The sequence below is a fragment of the Maylandia zebra genome, linkage group LG20 (genome assembly GCF_041146795.1).
Source record: "Maylandia zebra isolate NMK-2024a linkage group LG20, Mzebra_GT3a, whole genome shotgun sequence".
NCBI lineage: Eukaryota > Metazoa > Chordata > Actinopteri > Cichliformes > Cichlidae > Maylandia > Maylandia zebra.
In genome coordinates this window covers 5,805,909-5,823,810 of record NC_135186.1, presented here as the reverse complement: position 1 = coordinate 5,823,810, position 17,902 = coordinate 5,805,909, and the positions used below count along the sequence as shown (strand labels likewise).

Genomic DNA, 17,902 nt, shown 5'->3' with positions numbered 1-17,902 from the left:
ACCCGTTGCCTACTGGTGGTGGTCAGAGGGCCCGGTGGCGCCAGTGTCCGGCAGCCTCGCCTCTGTCAGTGCGCCCCAGGGTGGCTGTGGCTACAATGTAGCTTGCCATCACCAGTGTGTGAATGTGTGTGTGAATGGGTGGATGACTGGATATGTAAAGCGCTTTGGGGTCCTTAGGGACTAGTAAGGCGCTATATAAATACAGGCCATTTACCATTTATTAATTTTTTTTAAGTTAATGGGGAAGTAACAAAAAGCCATGAAAGATTTGTATCATGTTATAACGAGAATACGGCGATTTATATTATTTGCGCATGTGAGCATAAGATTAAAGACATATGTCTGACAATTAACGCTTTAAACCATTATCCACAACTTCAGATTTTCTTGCTTCTTTCTCAAACGTTTGCATTCACATGACATGAGATGCACTGCTGCAAACGGCAAACAGGGACTCAAGTATAGATGTCATAACATAATAACATAAATAACACGGTGTGGCAGAAACTTACGCCGACACCTGCTTTGACGTCTGTTACTTTCACGCTCTTTGCATCAGTAAGATGCCAGGACACGAAGCAGCGTATCCATGTGCGCGAGAAGAAAACCGTAAAACCCACCAAAAATATTTAGATGTTTGGAACAATGTTTTTTTTTTATGTGAGAGAAAAGCCTTTAACGCATTTCAAGTCTCGACAACATAAAACACAATTCGGTGAAAAAACAGCGACACAAATGAAAGCGCCACATTGTTTTGCAGTGAATGGTTCCTTCTTCAGTTACTGGTGAAATCCAATACACTGAATGGACCATGCAGCTACAGCCAAAAGAAAAGGAAGAAGAAAACAAAAACAAGAAAAACAATACACAAAAGAAGACTGTCATTCGCCTTCAGTATCTTAGTCCTTACGCGGTTTCTTGGTTGTGACATTGACTATGTTGCTCTGTGGGCCCACTCCAGCGCTGTTGTAAGCCCGCAGACACACGTAATAGGTACTGCTGCCTTCCAGATCCCTGATGAGTACTGAAGTTTTATTCCCTGCTGTCCTGATCACCGTAGCTGCCTCTTGCTTTTGCTTCTCACTCCAGTACTGCAACTAAACACACACACATAGAATACACGGATTACGCTTGCATCTATTTTGTTACTCAATATTCTCTGTGGGCATGAAAGCCAGAGGGCCCTCATATACTGCAGTTTACTTCATAAATGAATAATATAAACACTAATGCAAAAAGGTCACAACGCTATTCTGCAAAAATCAAAAACAGATACATTGCCACTAGCTATTCGTGTTGCTGGTGCTGTCCAACATGTTTGTACAAGACCTATTGTGTGGGCTTGTGTGGGTTTGACCTCATAGCCTAGGATGCGTCTGCGGTTGTTGCTCCAGGGCAGTGGCTTCCAGGTGACCTCTACCTCGGACGCTGATACGCTCCGAGCCCTGAGCCTCCCTGGAGCTCTGCTGGGCTCTGAAACACAGACACCAGGGGCACCGGGGAAAGAGAGGAAGACATGGATTTATTAAGCCTATAGACACTGTGTGGCTTAATGAATATACAGAAGCGATAAATTTACCCTGTGGTTTTAACAGACCATAATACCAACGTTAATGTAATAATATGGGAAATGCTCTCATGTAAACATCATTAGCATTTCCTCCTTGATTTATTGTCATACATCTCCATTTCATTTATGTAGGTCCGGTTCCGGCCATCTGCAGTCGATTTATACTGTAAGGTAAACATCCTATAATAATAGAAAGAGAAAACCAATGATCTGATTATCCCCTATGAGCAATCACTTGGCGACGCTTGGGAGGAAGAACTCTGTTTTAGCAGAATGAGACCTCCAGCGCAACCAGGCTCAGGGAGGGGCAGCCATCTGCCACGACCGGTTGTTGGGTTGATGGGAAGGAGAAGAGAGAAAAGAAAAGCACAGAGGAAAGGATTTTTCTTCTTTAACTGTGTGACTGACAAACTTTGGGTGCGAAAACATAATTACATTTCAGTTATTTCTGGCCGCCTTTTATAGATAAAATGACCTTATTCTGGTGTTTGTGTATGTGTATGGGTGTAGGTGCCAAAGTTACACACCAACTAAGACTAGGGATGGCTGTTGGAGGTAATGGTCTATCAGCCGAAATGATGTTACAGACCAGTAATGATGCTCAAATCTCAATAGTTGGTGTAGTGTCCTGTTACATTAAATATTCATGACAAAATGTGCAATTAGGCTAAAGATGCATGAAGGTAAATTACCAGCCGTCTCAGGACTCAGGATCAGGGACTGTGAGAGTGTGATTTGATCAGCCCTGTTTTTTTTAAAACAGATATTACAGATAAAGAGCAGAGCTTCCAGATACATATCGGACAGTCAAGTAGTCATGCCCTAAATCGTTCCTTGCCTTATTGTATTTCTCCTCCAATGGAGCCATGATTTACTACATTAGCATGAACCTGTATTCATAAAGGCTTGAATTTAATGAATGAGGCCATAGATTTATTAGGAAAGTGTTAACTGAGGTTATTTTACTTTAAACTTCTTTATGAAAACAGGAAACTTGCTTCAACGGTGTTTTAGACTAGGAAGATCATTCCATCTTTTATATACAGTCTATGTTTAGGACCAGAAACCAGTGTTATGAAGTACAGTGTTTATTTTAAGCAATAACATCCTTGGAATTATATTCAAATTATATTATATTAAAATGTGACAAAAAGACTAAAGTCTGTCAGAAAATGTAGTATTTGTGCTTCTGATCACTGACACAGTGTTTGTGCTTTAGGAGTGCACACCTTCCTCTGCTGAGTAGATAGTGGTCACAGGACTGAAAGGGCCTTCTCCCTTGTTGTTGTAAACCCCGACTTTGACTTGATAAGGGGAGAAGGGAGGGATGCTCTCATTCTTGAAGACATATCTAGAAGCATCTGGGGACGTGACAGCAGCCTGCATCCAGCCCTGCGCCCCGAGTGGGCGGAAAGCCACCACATATCCAAAGCCCGGGCCGCTCTGCATCTCCTCGGGAACAGGCTAAGAAGGTACAAGATGACTCAGAGCAATGACTCAAGAGAGAAATGCATGAATGATCCCGAAGATATTAAAACCTAAAAGAAGCTGAGGGCATTACTGTACATGCAAGACTTTGCACGAAATGATCATCCTGTCTGGTTAAAGGCACAATAAGCAAAATTCAAGACCACAGGATGTCACACCACAGGCCACACCTCACCCTCTTTTCTATTCTGTTTACAAGCTAGAAAGTTTTTGAGCAAAAAGTCAAGCGAAGGGCAATGGAGGGGAGCAAAACAGCAGTAGAGACTTACAATGAGCTGAGATAAAACCAGCGCATGTAAATTAGGGAAATAACAAAAATGAAAACATTGTTGTTTTTAATTCTTTTGTTTTAGCTGATGTCTGACTGCCCTCTGCAACCTCACTCTTACTTTGACCTTTACTTTACATTCAGATGTTAACAACGACAACAGCAACAAACTCTAAATAACATTTTCCTAAATGCATTTAAATACATGCTTACCTCCCAAGTGATGACCAGCTCTGAACGTCCTCCACCACCACCACTCACCCTTGCTGGAGTTAACCTGGGAACTAACAGATTCGAACAGGGTTAGATAGTCATGTCCAACACATACACCCAGTATTCTGTTTCTCACCATGAAATAACATAGCATGGAAACAGGTTTTGATATCGAACGTGTTCAAAAAAGTTGCAAATTCCTTAAATACAGACTTATAAGAGTACTTCACAAGTTTGACATTGCACCTGTTTGAGATCATGCCAAAGCAACTCAATCTGATTTGAGTGCAGACTTTGACCACGTCATTCCAAAGCCTTCTTTTTTTGAGCTATTCAGAGGTGAACTTGTCAGTTTGTTTGTGATCATTGTCCTGCTACGTAACCTAAGTGAGCTTTAACTTCAAGGTATGAACTGATGTCTGGACATTCTCCTTCAGGATTTTCTATTAGAGAGCAGAATTCATGTTTCCATCAATTACGGCAAGTTGTCCAGGTAAAGCAGCAAAGCAGCCCCAGACCATCACACTACCACCACCTTGTTTGACTGCGGGTATGATGTTCTTTTAATGCAATTCTGTTATAGTTTTATCCAGATGTAACGGAACTCAAACCTTCCAAAAAGTTCAACTTTTGTTGAACTACTTTATTGTTTAAACTTTGGCAAAAAGTGTGTTGATGTGTCAGTCCAGCCCTGCTGTTTAGTGTGCTAAAGTGGAGTTCTTTTTCCTTTTCAATACTGTTGTACTAAAGCTTCCAGGCATCAGTAATTTTATTAGTTCTGTCATGCTTATCTTGCAGAAGCAGAAAGTTTACTGAAATAAAATAGGACAATAAGGTTTTTTTTAAGTATTCAGTACATGATGAGAATGATCCTGAAACCACTTTTCCCAATGTTGGCATCAGAAAAAATGCAAGGAGCTTCTGATACATACGCGTGTCTTTGGTGCGGGCCTTTTTGGAGGGTTTGCTGGGCTCTCCTGTTCCGATGCTGTTGATCGCCAAGACTCTGAACTCGTAGTCCACCCAGGAGCTCAAGTCAGTGACAGTGGCTGACAGCTGCTTCCCCCCCAGTAGCTCAGGAACTGAAAAACATCACAGAAGTAACCTTTCATTGATTTCACTGATAATTAGCCAAGAGGGTGAAGTTTTAGTTATCTGCATTTTATGTGTGGAGTTTGGAAAGGACAGCTACCAGTTACCCCATCGCTCATTTTTTAACCTTTCACTAAACTTTCTAGCCACACAAACACATTTAAATAAGCAAACCTGTGGTAACAGCCTGCCACCCGAGAGAGAAGGGCGTTCTGGCCTGGATGGTATAGCTTAGGATAGGGCTGTGGTTGTCCGTGCCAGGACCCCAGGACAGAGAGGCAGTGGTCTCTGTCATCTTAGTCACCTGACAGTCCACAGGGGGGCCTGGAGGACCTAAAAAGACAGTAAGTCACAGGTTACTCAAATATATTGATACATAGCAGCTCAAGATTATAGGTGATATGAGAGACTGAGTAGACAGTGTTTGTGGAGCTCGAGTGCAATACTGAATTACACCGAGTCCAAAATCAACACTCACAATAATGAATGCGTATCAAAAATATAAAAACAGAACATTGATTTTTTTTTTCTGGAAAATGTAGACTTTCTACATTTAACAAGATGTTTTTGTGGCTGCGCTGCCACCAGAATCTCTGCCAGGGATTGCAGAGATAAATTAGAGCATGCACAATTTAATAAATAGGATAGAAAAAGGGAGAAAAAAAGGAAAAAATGCTTTAATTATACACACAAGAAGTAATTATTTGCAATCTTTTATTTCATTTTTGGTACGTTAACATAGACGATAAAAAGGAAAGTTTGTTTCAATCTCTAATGAGTCGACTCATGAATCAGCTGTAATACATGTGTTCACTTTAATGTGAGTGTAGCTGTTTGCTACTCAAGTGAACTATTGCTATTATCTTCTCCTTTTCTCTGGTGTCTCCGAAATGGAGGTCAGTGAACATTTTATATTTCCTTCTGCTCCACAGGAACATTTGGTGAGCTCTTCCAGTCCACTTAGAATTTACTGCCAGCTACAAGAAAACCATCTGCAAATACTAAGGAATAAGGAGATAATGTGACTCTTTACGCGACGCATGTAGTGCTCATTTCTCATTTTAAGAGGCCGATCTTCCACAGTATAGCCCCAGTTAAGAGCACAGCTGCAGCTGCTCCGCCTGGCTGTGACAGGTGAAGCCGTGGATGCATGCGGTTTTTCTTCAGACCTCGGCTGCTGCTGTGGTTCAGTCTATGGTGGCACTATATGAATATGTCCAGCTGCTACAATTAACTACTAAACTGTCACTGTTGGCCCCATTAAAAAAAACCATAATGTGTCACAGCCAAAATAATAACCAAAGCACATCCACGGCTGCTGCCACAGTCACAGAGCCAGCTGTGTTATCCCAAAGCTGCGATCGTAATCAGAGCTGGTCTGTCTCAGCAGCGGTAAGAGGGAGAACTGATGAACGAGCTCCATTTATCTAAATGTGACGCTTTAGCTTTGGCCTGAGCAGCCCCAGACTCTCGCTGCAAACACGACCAAAAGAGGTTCACTTTTCTCAATAGTTCAGACAAAATCATTACTGGGAAGTATGCAAGAATACAAGAAAATACAACGACTTTGTACTTTGGATCTAACACAATACTACTACATAAGTCCATACGCACATTGTTTAAATGTTAGACAATAACAATGATAAGGGCATTGCATGCCCTGGTTCAGGTTTGGAAATTCTGAAAGAAAAAAGTTATTAAATAAACATATCTGGGTTTGATCTTCTGCTTTTTTCCCTTACCTCTCACAACCACATCAGTGGCAATAGAAATACTGTCCACCTTGGTCTGAACAGCACAGGTATACTTCCCAGCATGCCTCAGTTGAATATTCCGGATCATAATGTCACCATCCGATCGCTGCTGGTCCAGATGTCAGGGGAGAAACAAAACAAAAAAGGGAATAACACAGAATCTTGTGTTATAAAGTTGCAAAATCAAGGAAAAGAGCTTGTCGTGATTTATTTTGGCAGTTCCTTGCATTATGAAGGAAAAAGGTACAACATGAATCCAGGGACACACCAAATGACTGAGTGCTGCTTTTCATCATTTCATCATTTATGAGCACAGGTCTTTGTGAGGTATTAAAAAGCTTCTTTCAGCTTCGTCCCTTTTATTCTCTCTGATTCCATTTACTCTGCAGACAACCATTCAATGCCAAATGCATTATTAGCTTTGAACTTTAAAGTTGGAGCTAATGTTAAGTTGATGTCTTATCTGTGAAAGTAGGGAACTGTGAAACAGGATGATACTTGGTAACTACTTTGATGTATAATCAGGGACATTTTAAAGAGATAAAAATTCAGTTGCTCCAAGTCATCCACTCTTTGATACCCATTATTAAAATAACATAGGCAAGAATATATTAGGCCACAGATCTCTCAGTATGCAAAATGTTATTGTGAGATAACCTTGCTTGCAATATCAAGTGAGACTGCTAGAAAAACTCATAAAAAGTGTAGTCATGGATACAAAAGATAAATACAAAGCAAGATTTCTGGTTTTGCTTGTAGTCCAAGGTTTGATTACTAATCATGTCTCAGCAGGTTTTCACTTCTATTTGATTTAATAATTATTTTTTTTAAAAAGTATTTGTTCCAGCAACAGAAATGGAAGCACAGGCTCAGATATTCAGAGCTACACCAGGAGGAGGTCTTATTTTGTGCCTGAAATGGCTGTGAAAGCTGCAGCTAGGAGCATTCATTTCCATTTAGGTCCATAAGTATTTGGACAATAACTCTGCTTTTTTTTAACCTCTATATACCCCCACAGTGGTTCTTAAATCAAACCTTCAAAGTGTCCTTAAGGCCTGTGTAGTTTAATCTAAGACATTTAATGAAACTATTGTATTGACTGTTTGTTTTTGAATTACTACCATTTTCATAAATTGTCCCTGACCTTCAGAGACTGGACAATTGACTCGCAAGCTGTTTCACAGCGTGACATACATAAAATACTGTTACCACAGCCAATGCTCGTGGTTCTCTCTGCCTTCAGTTTTGTTTTCTGGGTGATCTATTGTGTTGAGGTGACCAGCTTAGTCATTGGGAAATATGGGTCATTATCTATTTGCAGAGATTTTAGATGTTTTCTTCCCAGTGCATTTATTATTTTCATGAATGTGCCACATTTAAAGTTTTTACTCCTTTTAAATTTATTTAGGTTATTTATTTTTTTTACTTTTGTTTGTTTGTTTCAGCCCATTGAGTCCTCCTTCACTTGCACTGGCTTCTAATTGGACCTCATATTGGAAGGACCAAGTGCAAATACAATATTTTGAGCCAGCAGACCTTTTATCTGCTTGTCATCAATCAAAGGAACAATCAATGGTCCAGTTACTTTTGATCGTCAGAAACGCTAAACTGCATATTAAATGTTTACCTTTTAATAAACCCCTTGAATTAAAACTGAATATCTGCACTTCAATTTGTGTTTGATTCAAAATCAGAAAAATTCAGTCTGGCCGTAACTTTGTGTCAATAGAAAGAATAATATGCACCTTAAAAGTCAGAGAGGTTTACAAGGGAATCTGGAAATCATGAACTGATTTTATAAAAGCTGTTTCAGAGGTTCTGCAGGTTGAAATCTACAGATATTAATAAAAACCGTGTCAAACCCCACAACAGGGTGATGTCTGATGTTTTTTTTTTCATTTTAGCTAACATTTCTTTTTCTTTTTTCCATGAGTGACACAATTTATCAGTAACATCCATTCATTTAAAGCGATTGCCTTTATAAGACGCAAGTAGCACAGCTTTTCTTTGAGCTGTAAAATGTTGGCAAGTTAACAAAACTCACAGTGTGACATAAAACTTTACAGTTAACTCATTCAGCGACTTGCAGTTGACATTTTTCAGTTCACTCTGAGCTTTGCTGAAAAAATGTCAGCGAGGGCATCAGAAAGTAGAAATCAAATACTGAAATTCAAACATTTAGTGGAACAGCACTTGGATCTTAAAGTATCTACAGTTGTAAAGCTTTTATTTTACGGATAAGGTCACGACTCGCTTTCATTCTATGTGGAGGCTTCACTCTCTTCGAGTTCACGGAGGACTCAATGAATATTAAAAGGCAGACAGCTTTGCAAAAAAATTAATAAATAAATAAAGCATATCCACAAAGTCACATTTATGCAAAACACATGAGGTAAGTTAGTAACGTGACTATTCACAACATGTCAGCATATTCGGTGTATGCAAGAGTCTGATTTGTTTGCTATATTGAACCGCAAAGTTTCTTGTCGTTTATGATCATGCCAAAAACAAATAAACAAACAAACAAACAAAAGCAAAAAACGAAATAGAAAAACAAGAAGCCCGGGCCTTATAATTGCTTTTCCTTATTAAAAGATGATGATCACACGTAGCACATGGCTGAGCAATGCATTATGAGTTTCTTGGTTGCTGCTTTTGTCAATGTAGGAGGTGTTATTAACAAGCAGAACAAGCAAAATAGCGTCCTCCTGTTCTGTTATAATAATTAAAAAGACACAAAAAAACAATCAAGGCTGCATGATTCATCATAAATGTGAAAGCTGAAGCTGGAATACAGTTGCTAAAAAATGTGTTACTTTTAATGGATCGCAAACTACTTCCCTGTTCCCACATTACTCTATACACAGTCAGGTGGCTATACGTAGACTTGGACACCACCACAACTAAATTTAGCTAGCTGAATATGGCTAAACGTAAAGATTTTTGTCTTAAATTTCAGATTAGTCATATTGAATTTGGAGGAAAGATTCTTCAATATGCGTCTAACTTTTTTTTCAAGGAAGCAAACACATTTGTACAACTCAGAAGCTGGAAATGTTAACGACTCCTTCATTATTCCGTTCACCAGGTAAAAGGTAGTACTAGAATTGAAAAGGCTTGCTGTAAACCCATAACATTACAAAGATGCTCTCTCAAGTCTAAGGTAATCTTATGAACAGATGAACAAAGTATGGAGAAGACTCCAAAACACACATGATACTATGTGAAACACAGTGGAAGCAGTGGGACGCATGCTTACAATAAGATGCAACAGAAGATAAGCACAGCTGAATTAATTTTGAACCTAAACATTTCACTGATATTTCTGAATAAAAGCTAAAAGTCTGTGCTCACTTCAGTTAAATCTTTTTTATTTCACCACAGACCTAAAATGACCCAAACCGTGTCAATGTCCAAATATTTCCAGGTTCAATTATCTGTAGCTTTTCATCTGTAATAAAAAAATTAGTATGTAGAGAATGTTGTTCTTATATAGAGAGTGAAATGCTTCCCAAGTGGCCTTTCTTTAAACTCCCCCTCTGCTTTTGATTTTAGTTTTACAAAGTCACTGCTGTCAAAAGAAAACATAAAAAGAAGGGGATGACATAAAAGTACTTGTTTTACATCTCAGAAGAGTTTAAAACATCTAGGCAGGAAATCTGTGCTTCATCTGTTTTGTAGTGCTTCTGTAATGAACGTCAAACATCATTTAAACAACTCAAATCAGATAATTGTGTGTATATGTGTGCGTGGCTTCTGAAGCTCACATTATGATTGTGATCTAAAGGGGATGTTCGTGTTCAGCCTCTAGCCGATAGCTCGTGCTTCCATCATTTTCTACCCTCCAGCCACAGCCTGGACCTCCCTTCAGACCCGGAGTTGTACTTACCCCACCAACTTTTTCAAAATAAGCTCCGTGGCTTCCAAAGTGAATGAGCTGCTCGTTGAAAAACCAGGTGAACTTGAGGTCAAGAGTTGGGTCGTGCGATACCTGACAGGGCAGGACAATACTCTCACCTACAGTCACATCCAGATGACCTGCTGGACTGGTAATCACAGTTGCGTCTGTAAACACAGAGAACCAGTTTACCATTCCATGTATACCTGCTAGTTTCCCTATACCTCCTTCCTATTTGATGTATTTATACTTCAAATAATTTAGATCCCTGTGTCAAAAACAGGACCATGGTCTTAAATATCAATAACCAACAGAGAAGAAGTAAAATAAACAAGTGCAAAGAAAACTCAAACACCATTATGGCAGGTCAGCTCTGAGTCTGCAATTTAGCTCTGTTTATGTGAGACAAAAAGCCATCCTATTTCATCCCCGGTGTGATGCGCATCAACATAATCTTTGGTCGTCTCAGCTTGCCGTCTCATTCAGCGGCAGGGATTGTGGTGCAGTTCAGAGTGTGGTTCAGTGCGGTGTAGAGAGGACCATAAACCAGGCTGAATGTGAATTATGCATTCATGTCATAAGCATCTAATGGACAGGCAAGCCAGTGCAGCATGTCAGGAGGAGTAAAGTTCTATATTCTCTCTGTCAAAACAAGGCTGTTTGTTTATCTTCACCCCCTTAGGAGAACCGAATGGTCATGAAAGTATATTCCAGGTGATTCTTGGGAAAGCTTGGCTCTCGATGCAAAATAGGTGAAGCAAAACTTTCTGCTTCCGATTTCCGAAGTGTCACGTTTATTTCCTGTTACAAATGGAAGGAAAATCATAAACCGGCCGCCTCGTTTCCATCGGTGTGCTCTGCACATGGTAATCGAGAGTGTGTAAACGTATCGAAAATCAGTATATTCTCAAACGCTCATGAGGAAGGTTGATAAGTTTAGAAATTAATTCAACGTCTCGGCTCGAATTAGCATAGGAAATACAGAGATCCGTCTGAATATCAACATTATGAGGTGCTGAAGCCTAAACAGCACGACTGAGGCTCAATAGAGTCAAAATAACCCAGAAGTGGAACATCAGCCATCAGCTCCTGGTAAAATCTTAGGAATGATTTACCACTGAGCAGCCAAGTGAAAGCCAATTATCTGCAATTAAGGAGACAGGAGGATAGAAAGCACACACAGATGGAACACCTTTCATATTGATATGGCAAATTAATTAGGCTGCTTGTTTACCCATCCAGCAATTACACACAAAGATTTATTAATGCGCAGTTGTATTTGTGGGCAGATGATAAAGTCCAGGATTCATTTTCAGTCATCAGGACTGGATCCTTAACTGGTAACTAACAGTGTTTTTCAGCTGCTGGGAAGGTAATGCAGAGTGATTAGTGGATTGACTGACAGCCAAACAATGAACTGAAGCTCAGCATGAACCTCTGTAAAGCAGAGAAGGAGAGACTCTTTTTTTATAAAAATAAAAATGATTCCAACTTTGTACTAATTGAATGTTTCAGAAATAACAAATGTAAGGAACTGGAGCATGTTCTGCTTTCCATAACTGAATACACCGAGATTTTAAATATAGCAGAGGATCTATAAAATTGCCATTTCATGTATTTTCATTGGTTGTCAAAAAAAACCCCTAAAAATGACCAAACCAAAACACAAAACAAATTATCTGGACATATATTAATTAACTAATTAAGCATTACTATAGAATAATTACTGATTAATATCATAAATCTGCATTTTTTGTGAATAAAATTTCTTTCACAGACAGAAAACACATACAGGCACACACATGCACACACACACATACACACACATATATATACTGCATTCATTGCTATGTGTAAAGAGGCTGTGGGGGGAAAAAGACAGCAAAATTGGGCTTCTTTGCAAAGCAATTTGCAATTTAAAGTACTTGTGAAGAGGAATCACCAAAAGGCATTTTAATAGAGCAGTGTTGTTGACTCTGCTTTTTAGAAAGACCCAGAAAATTCCTTGCTCGGCAAAAGTGCCCGAAATAAAGGGAAAGGAATCTTCAACAAACTAAACATGGCTACGTGCCACTCTGCAAAAAAAGTATGAATTAAACATAATGGTGCAAGAATTCAATGGGCCTCATGTTCCAATTCCTCCAGCCACCGTCAATCAGCTAATTGGACTGTATACAGTTCACCAGGAATTCTGCCTTGCTGTTTGGTCCTCAGCTTTGCAGTGATGCTCAGTGCTCATCTAAAGAGTAACACTGTGTCTCACAGCTTTAAAGCAGACGTCTATTCGCTTGAGGTTTTTCCATAAAGTAAATGCTTTACTTTAGTGCAAAGGCTAGATGGAAAAAACTGAAGAAAATACAAATACAAACAGGTTCAACAAACAAAAGCTAACAAACTCATTAATGAAATACTTGTTGGGGGGGGACATAGACACTGTTCGTGTGCTTAGGCATAGGGAACAATTATTTACCTTTTACCAAAAGGCTGCCAGCACTACTCGCTACTCCAAACTGGTTTCTGGCTACACATGTGTACATTCCAGCATCCGATTTACTAACATTGGAGATCCGCAGGCTTCCATTATCCAGCACCATAACTCTGTAAAGGGTAAAACAAAAGTTAATTACACATTTTTACATGCTGTATATTTGAAATGCATAAAAACATCAAGTTCATTATCTGATTAATTTGTTAGCCTTTCAGTGCTTTTACATAAGCAGGAACCTAGCATTAACAGTGCCTGCACGACCTGTCGCTGTTATTGTGGGGTGGCTATTTGCTGTTTTGGTAGTAGTAGATGCTTTTAATTTTTGACTATAAACCAACCAACTGTAAACAGAAATCAAAGAAATCAAGAAATATTTTCTCTGCTCTTATTGGCATATAACAAGCATGGAAAGCTGAGAAATGGGGAAAAAAGGAAAGCACAAAAATGCTGCCGCTCACTCCAGCAGCACTAAAAACACTCGAAAACAGGTCTTAAAAGCATGTCGGTGTCAGCAAGGCCTTGAATATGCACTGAAAATGTGGGCACAAATAACATGTTACAAAATAGGCTTAACGAAATTCATCTTGCCACATTACGGTGTGTTTGAATGTAGTCAAGGACGGAGGATAAAAGAGGGAGAAAAAAAACCATGTAAGTGGGAAACTTGTTTGTTGAGATCCACTAACGCCTTATGCAACCAAACACTTTAGAAAAGTACGGCCGCGCAAGTGATTGAGGTACAAAATAATGAAATAAAAGGGTTTGATTAATTCTATTTAATGTGATGCCAAAAATGCACCCTTTTGCCTTGGTGAAAAAAAAGAAAAAATTGGCCACAAGCTGGAGAACAAATGCTCAGATTAAAAGCTAAAAGGATTTATTCATGTGTTCAGCATGCAGGGCAACACAACCATTCATTTCAAAACCCATATTTCATCATGGCATTATCATATATCACTCACACGAGATTGGTTTGATATGTCGCAAAGCACCTACAGTTAGCATCTAACCTTTCTGCTGGGTTTTAAAAAACACATTTCCACTGCCATCTCTGATTGTCCTTTAATTACTAGATGTAATTTATCACATGCCTTGCTTACTCAAGACACTTAGCTTGCCATGATTAGAGAAAGAGGATATCTGCTGTTTTTCACTTATCTTGATTTCCACAGAAAATAATGAAGGCGTAAACTTACATTATTTATTTATAATTGTCGCTCATTATCTGTTGTACTTTGTAGAGAGAAGGAAATTAAGCACAGAAGCATGACAAACTACTTGTTACAAAAAGCTATCTCTCAGTTGTCACTCTGAATGTGACTTGCTGAAATGTCCACACTGTCTCCACCAGCCCTGATCATCCCAGAGGGGAAGCTATATAGAAAAAGTCCCTGCAGTCTTCAATAAAATAGCAAACTGTAAAAAAAAAAAAAAAAGACAATAAAAAAACTCAACTTTCTCGGTCGTGCAAGACAGCCACTGCTGGTTGAACTAATTTGTTCGGGTGTTGTCAAAGTTATTACAAACTCATTAAGCCTCATGAGCACAAATTAAAATTTCCTAATGTGAAACAGATGTTACACTTAGATTGGGATGAGATGGTTTAACTGACAAAACAGAAGACATGATTATTGCCATGTGTCAGGATTTCTGCGTTGAAAACTAATTTGTCAAAGGAAGAGACTACAACGCCGAACAAACACTCAGCGCTCGAAGGCAAAATGCGTTATTGACATTTTTGATGGATGCAAAGGAGAAAATCCTTCGGCGTCATCTCTTTTACAAAGCCGAACCGCAGTGGAAAATCTGTCTTCGGTTTATTTCTTCGGTCGGAAAGGTCATGACAATTTGATTAAATTATCTCCCAACAATTTTTGATACTGCCTTTCAACAATCTTCTGACCATATTTGTATCCTTACAAATCAATTATCCTGTCAATAAATGTCTTGCCCTGCAAACCCACACTAGAAGCTCCCACATCATCAACTGAACTGCACATTATGGAGTAACGGTTAGAGGCCAGGTTTTCAGAAATAACTGGTATGAAACGGGAGCTTAAACGCTGATTTTTAAAAGGTCCCTTTAAGGCAACGTGGATCCGTTAAAATGTTTTAAAATGACCTGTGTCGCATCAAAGGCTGAAGGAGTTAAAATACATTAGCCCCTTCAACGGTGCCCATTCCCCACGGAGCTGGGGGTGTACTCTCCAAACTGAACTGAGGGCTTTCCTTTGTAATGGGCTATAACAAAGAGTTATGGATATGAGATGTCACACGGATAACACTTGCCATTAAACAGTGCAGCAGACAATGTCAGGCCTCGTCTTCACCAAAGCTACAAAGTAAAGGTGTGGGATAAAGATGTAAGGAGAATTATCAGCCTGAAATGCTTTTGCTTGGTTCCCCTTCCTTTAAAAGGTTGCCCTGGAGCAATTAAGGCACTGGGGAAATTTGTGGGGCAAATAAAAGCTTGAGCAGTGTGATATAGTAAACAGACACTTTACTTCAACCTTTCTTGCTGGTGTTAAAGTGAGCTTCTGGCTGTGATCTAAAAGCCTGCACTGTTTCTCCATGGTGCAACAAAAATCAAGAGGCTGTAAATGAAAAACATTACTTTAGCCAACTTAAAAAGCGCTGCATAATTAACTCAGCGTATTACTACGAACTTGCAGTATACTTGGGTACTACTTGTGTCACTCACAAGTGAAGCACATTCTGGAAACACAGCTGGAAAGCTCTTTGAGTACTAGGATTATAAATTGATTGCCATTACATGATAAAGTGATACATATACTACCGTTTAGCATAACGATCTTAAGCACCGTGGTTCAATCTAAAGGTAATATTCCTGAGAGCTATTTCCTATATCCGTTTTGCAATAGCTGGCAGTGGTCAGCGCTGAAATTAAATTAAGGTAAGCACTTTATCGTTGACCTCAAAGTTCTCCACATAAGTGCACAGAAACCCTGTTATAAAATTATTTCGTTATACTGTGAATACTAGGAACGCGAGCTGGAGTAGGTATCACCCCTGCATGATTTCATTAATCAGATCCCGCATTGTTCTTAGTTGATTTGTTTTCTCCTACTCCAGATCCTTGAAAACATTATCCCTGGAAGATTAGAAGGAATTATGGGTACTTTAGTTGAGCCAGTGGGATGGATTAGTGTTGTGCCACTGCTGTAATAGCATTGGTAACAGCCCCCATTTCGATGTGGAGCAAAGTAAATGCTAATGAGCCAGGAACAAGGGAATAGGCTTGCAAGAGATGTTGCAATAATGTCAGAACCTAACGTCTTGCATGCATCTTTCCCACTTCAGGGCAAGGCTCTAACGTTAAATCCCACAGGGCAAATCTGGCCTTTATAGGTACAATTGATAATGCAATATGGATGCAATTTCCTTCAATACTTAAGAGGGTGATAAATCTGCAAGCTGGTCCCAATATTTATCAGCCATTTGCAACCATTTGCTGCTGCAAATAAAATATTTCTCTGAAGTGAAGAAATCGAACCCCATGATTTCCAAACCTACACTCTTGCAGCAGAGAGCCGAGACATGACAAAACCTCCGGCACCCCCCACTGCAGTGTCAGTGGGTATCCCAGAGGTTAGATGTGGAAAAGCTGCTGGGCCAGGTGAACAATTAATCCCATGTCAAGAGAGAAATGTGAACCCCTGCTACATCACTGGATTTGCCAGCAGGCGAGCTTTACCTACTGCTGGTGCACTGCTGTTCAAAATACAGATGTTGTCAAACAGAGAGCGAGTGATTTACTATCATACAATGGCAGATTAAAGCAGTACACCTAAAATATTTGCCCCAAAAAACACATTATTGAGGAAAAGTGAATGTCTGCATGCATCCATTTGCTGCATTGTGTGAGCAAACAGTAGAAATCTCCATCAGTCACTAACTTTACTTCCTACTTCTACCTTAGCCAGTATTATGCCTCAAGGGGAAGACTTGTTTTTCCTTCTTGTCTGATTAACATTTGTTTTTCCTTTTGCCTTATGCTCTCCAGCACACAGCGGCATCACATTGATCTGTACTTAACCTGACTTTTAATAAAACAAGTTGTATAGCTGGTTTCCCTTGTGTCACCAACATTATCATAAAAGAATGTATGTCCAGCAGCCGTCAATTGATCCGTCCTTTTGGGGATTCACTCCTTCCGTGTCTCGCTGGTGGTCTGGCTCATCGTCTAACTTGTGCTCTAATGACCCTCCAGGCCTTACATGCAGCTAATGAGCTGATGGATCAGTGCATCGATCCAAGTGCCGCAGTCTAGGAATGCCCAATTACCTTAAGTAAACAGTGCAGAAACTCAGCTTTGAGCACAGCCTGAAGACTACAACAGAGTTCAGGAAGGAAACACAGAAAGCAGGGAGAGAGCACACTATGCAATTCAAATTGCATTGTGTCACACTGTGATTTTACTCTTTGCTATTTGTCACTTGAATATCAAGTAGGGAAAAATTGAATACATCGATAAAAAACCATTCTGCAAGTAAAGCAGAAAAGCTAAACAATAGTGATCCCCCACTCAATACACTTACAGCTCAACACAAAGAAACCTGTTACCTGTGGCTCTCTCTCAGGGCTTCCTTTCCCTTCCGCCATGAAATCATGCCTCGAGGAGACATCCTGGGCTTGCATTCGATTAGAACGTCGCCACCCTGTCGGGCCAAAGTTTGGGCCTTCAACAAGTTCTGGGAGAAGTCTGGAGCAATTGCTGGTGGACAAAAAAGAAAAGAAAAGTGGAAAGGCATGTGAATACTGTGAGGGAGACAAGAGAGGCGTAAAAAAAAGGAAAGGGAGAAAAAGAGACCGATGAGCAAGGTGGAAGAGCTAGAGTGCCTGAGCTTCCTAAAACACGCAGGTCACTAAATCCATTAGGCAGGTCAGCTCTCACATCCTTTTCTTTCAACACACACATATCCACTGTAATGCATCCGTAAATGCAGGAGAACAGACGTGGGACATTTTATTTGAAAAGAAAGTGATTTTCCAGATTTCCTTGGGACGACATTATGCATTAAAGATAAAACCGCGGGACTCTGAAGCAAAACGAGCGAATGTAAAACAAGAGGGAGGCTTTGCTGCTGTTGCTTTAGGCCTTAATTACTAA

At 39.7% G+C, this 17,902-nt stretch overlaps 1 protein-coding gene across 1 annotated transcript in view; it reads right to left on the bottom strand.

The window, feature by feature from the left end:
• The window catches only part of cntn3a.1 (contactin 3a, tandem duplicate 1), a 79,563-nt gene that overhangs the window by 3,605 nt on the left and 58,056 nt on the right, over window positions 1-17,902 (bottom strand). The window contains exons 11-20 of the mRNA XM_004554164.4: window positions 17,356-17,506; window positions 12,754-12,881; window positions 10,275-10,450; window positions 6,374-6,491; window positions 4,806-4,964; window positions 4,472-4,621; window positions 3,540-3,610; window positions 2,800-3,034; window positions 1,358-1,473; window positions 911-1,097 (exon numbers count right to left, since the gene is read on the bottom strand). Coding sequence (XP_004554221.1) covers window positions 911-1,097; window positions 1,358-1,473; window positions 2,800-3,034; window positions 3,540-3,610; window positions 4,472-4,621; window positions 4,806-4,964; window positions 6,374-6,491; window positions 10,275-10,450; window positions 12,754-12,881; window positions 17,356-17,506 — 1,491 coding nt within the window. The remainder of the gene's footprint in view (window positions 1-910; window positions 1,098-1,357; window positions 1,474-2,799; window positions 3,035-3,539; window positions 3,611-4,471; window positions 4,622-4,805; window positions 4,965-6,373; window positions 6,492-10,274; window positions 10,451-12,753; window positions 12,882-17,355; window positions 17,507-17,902) is intronic.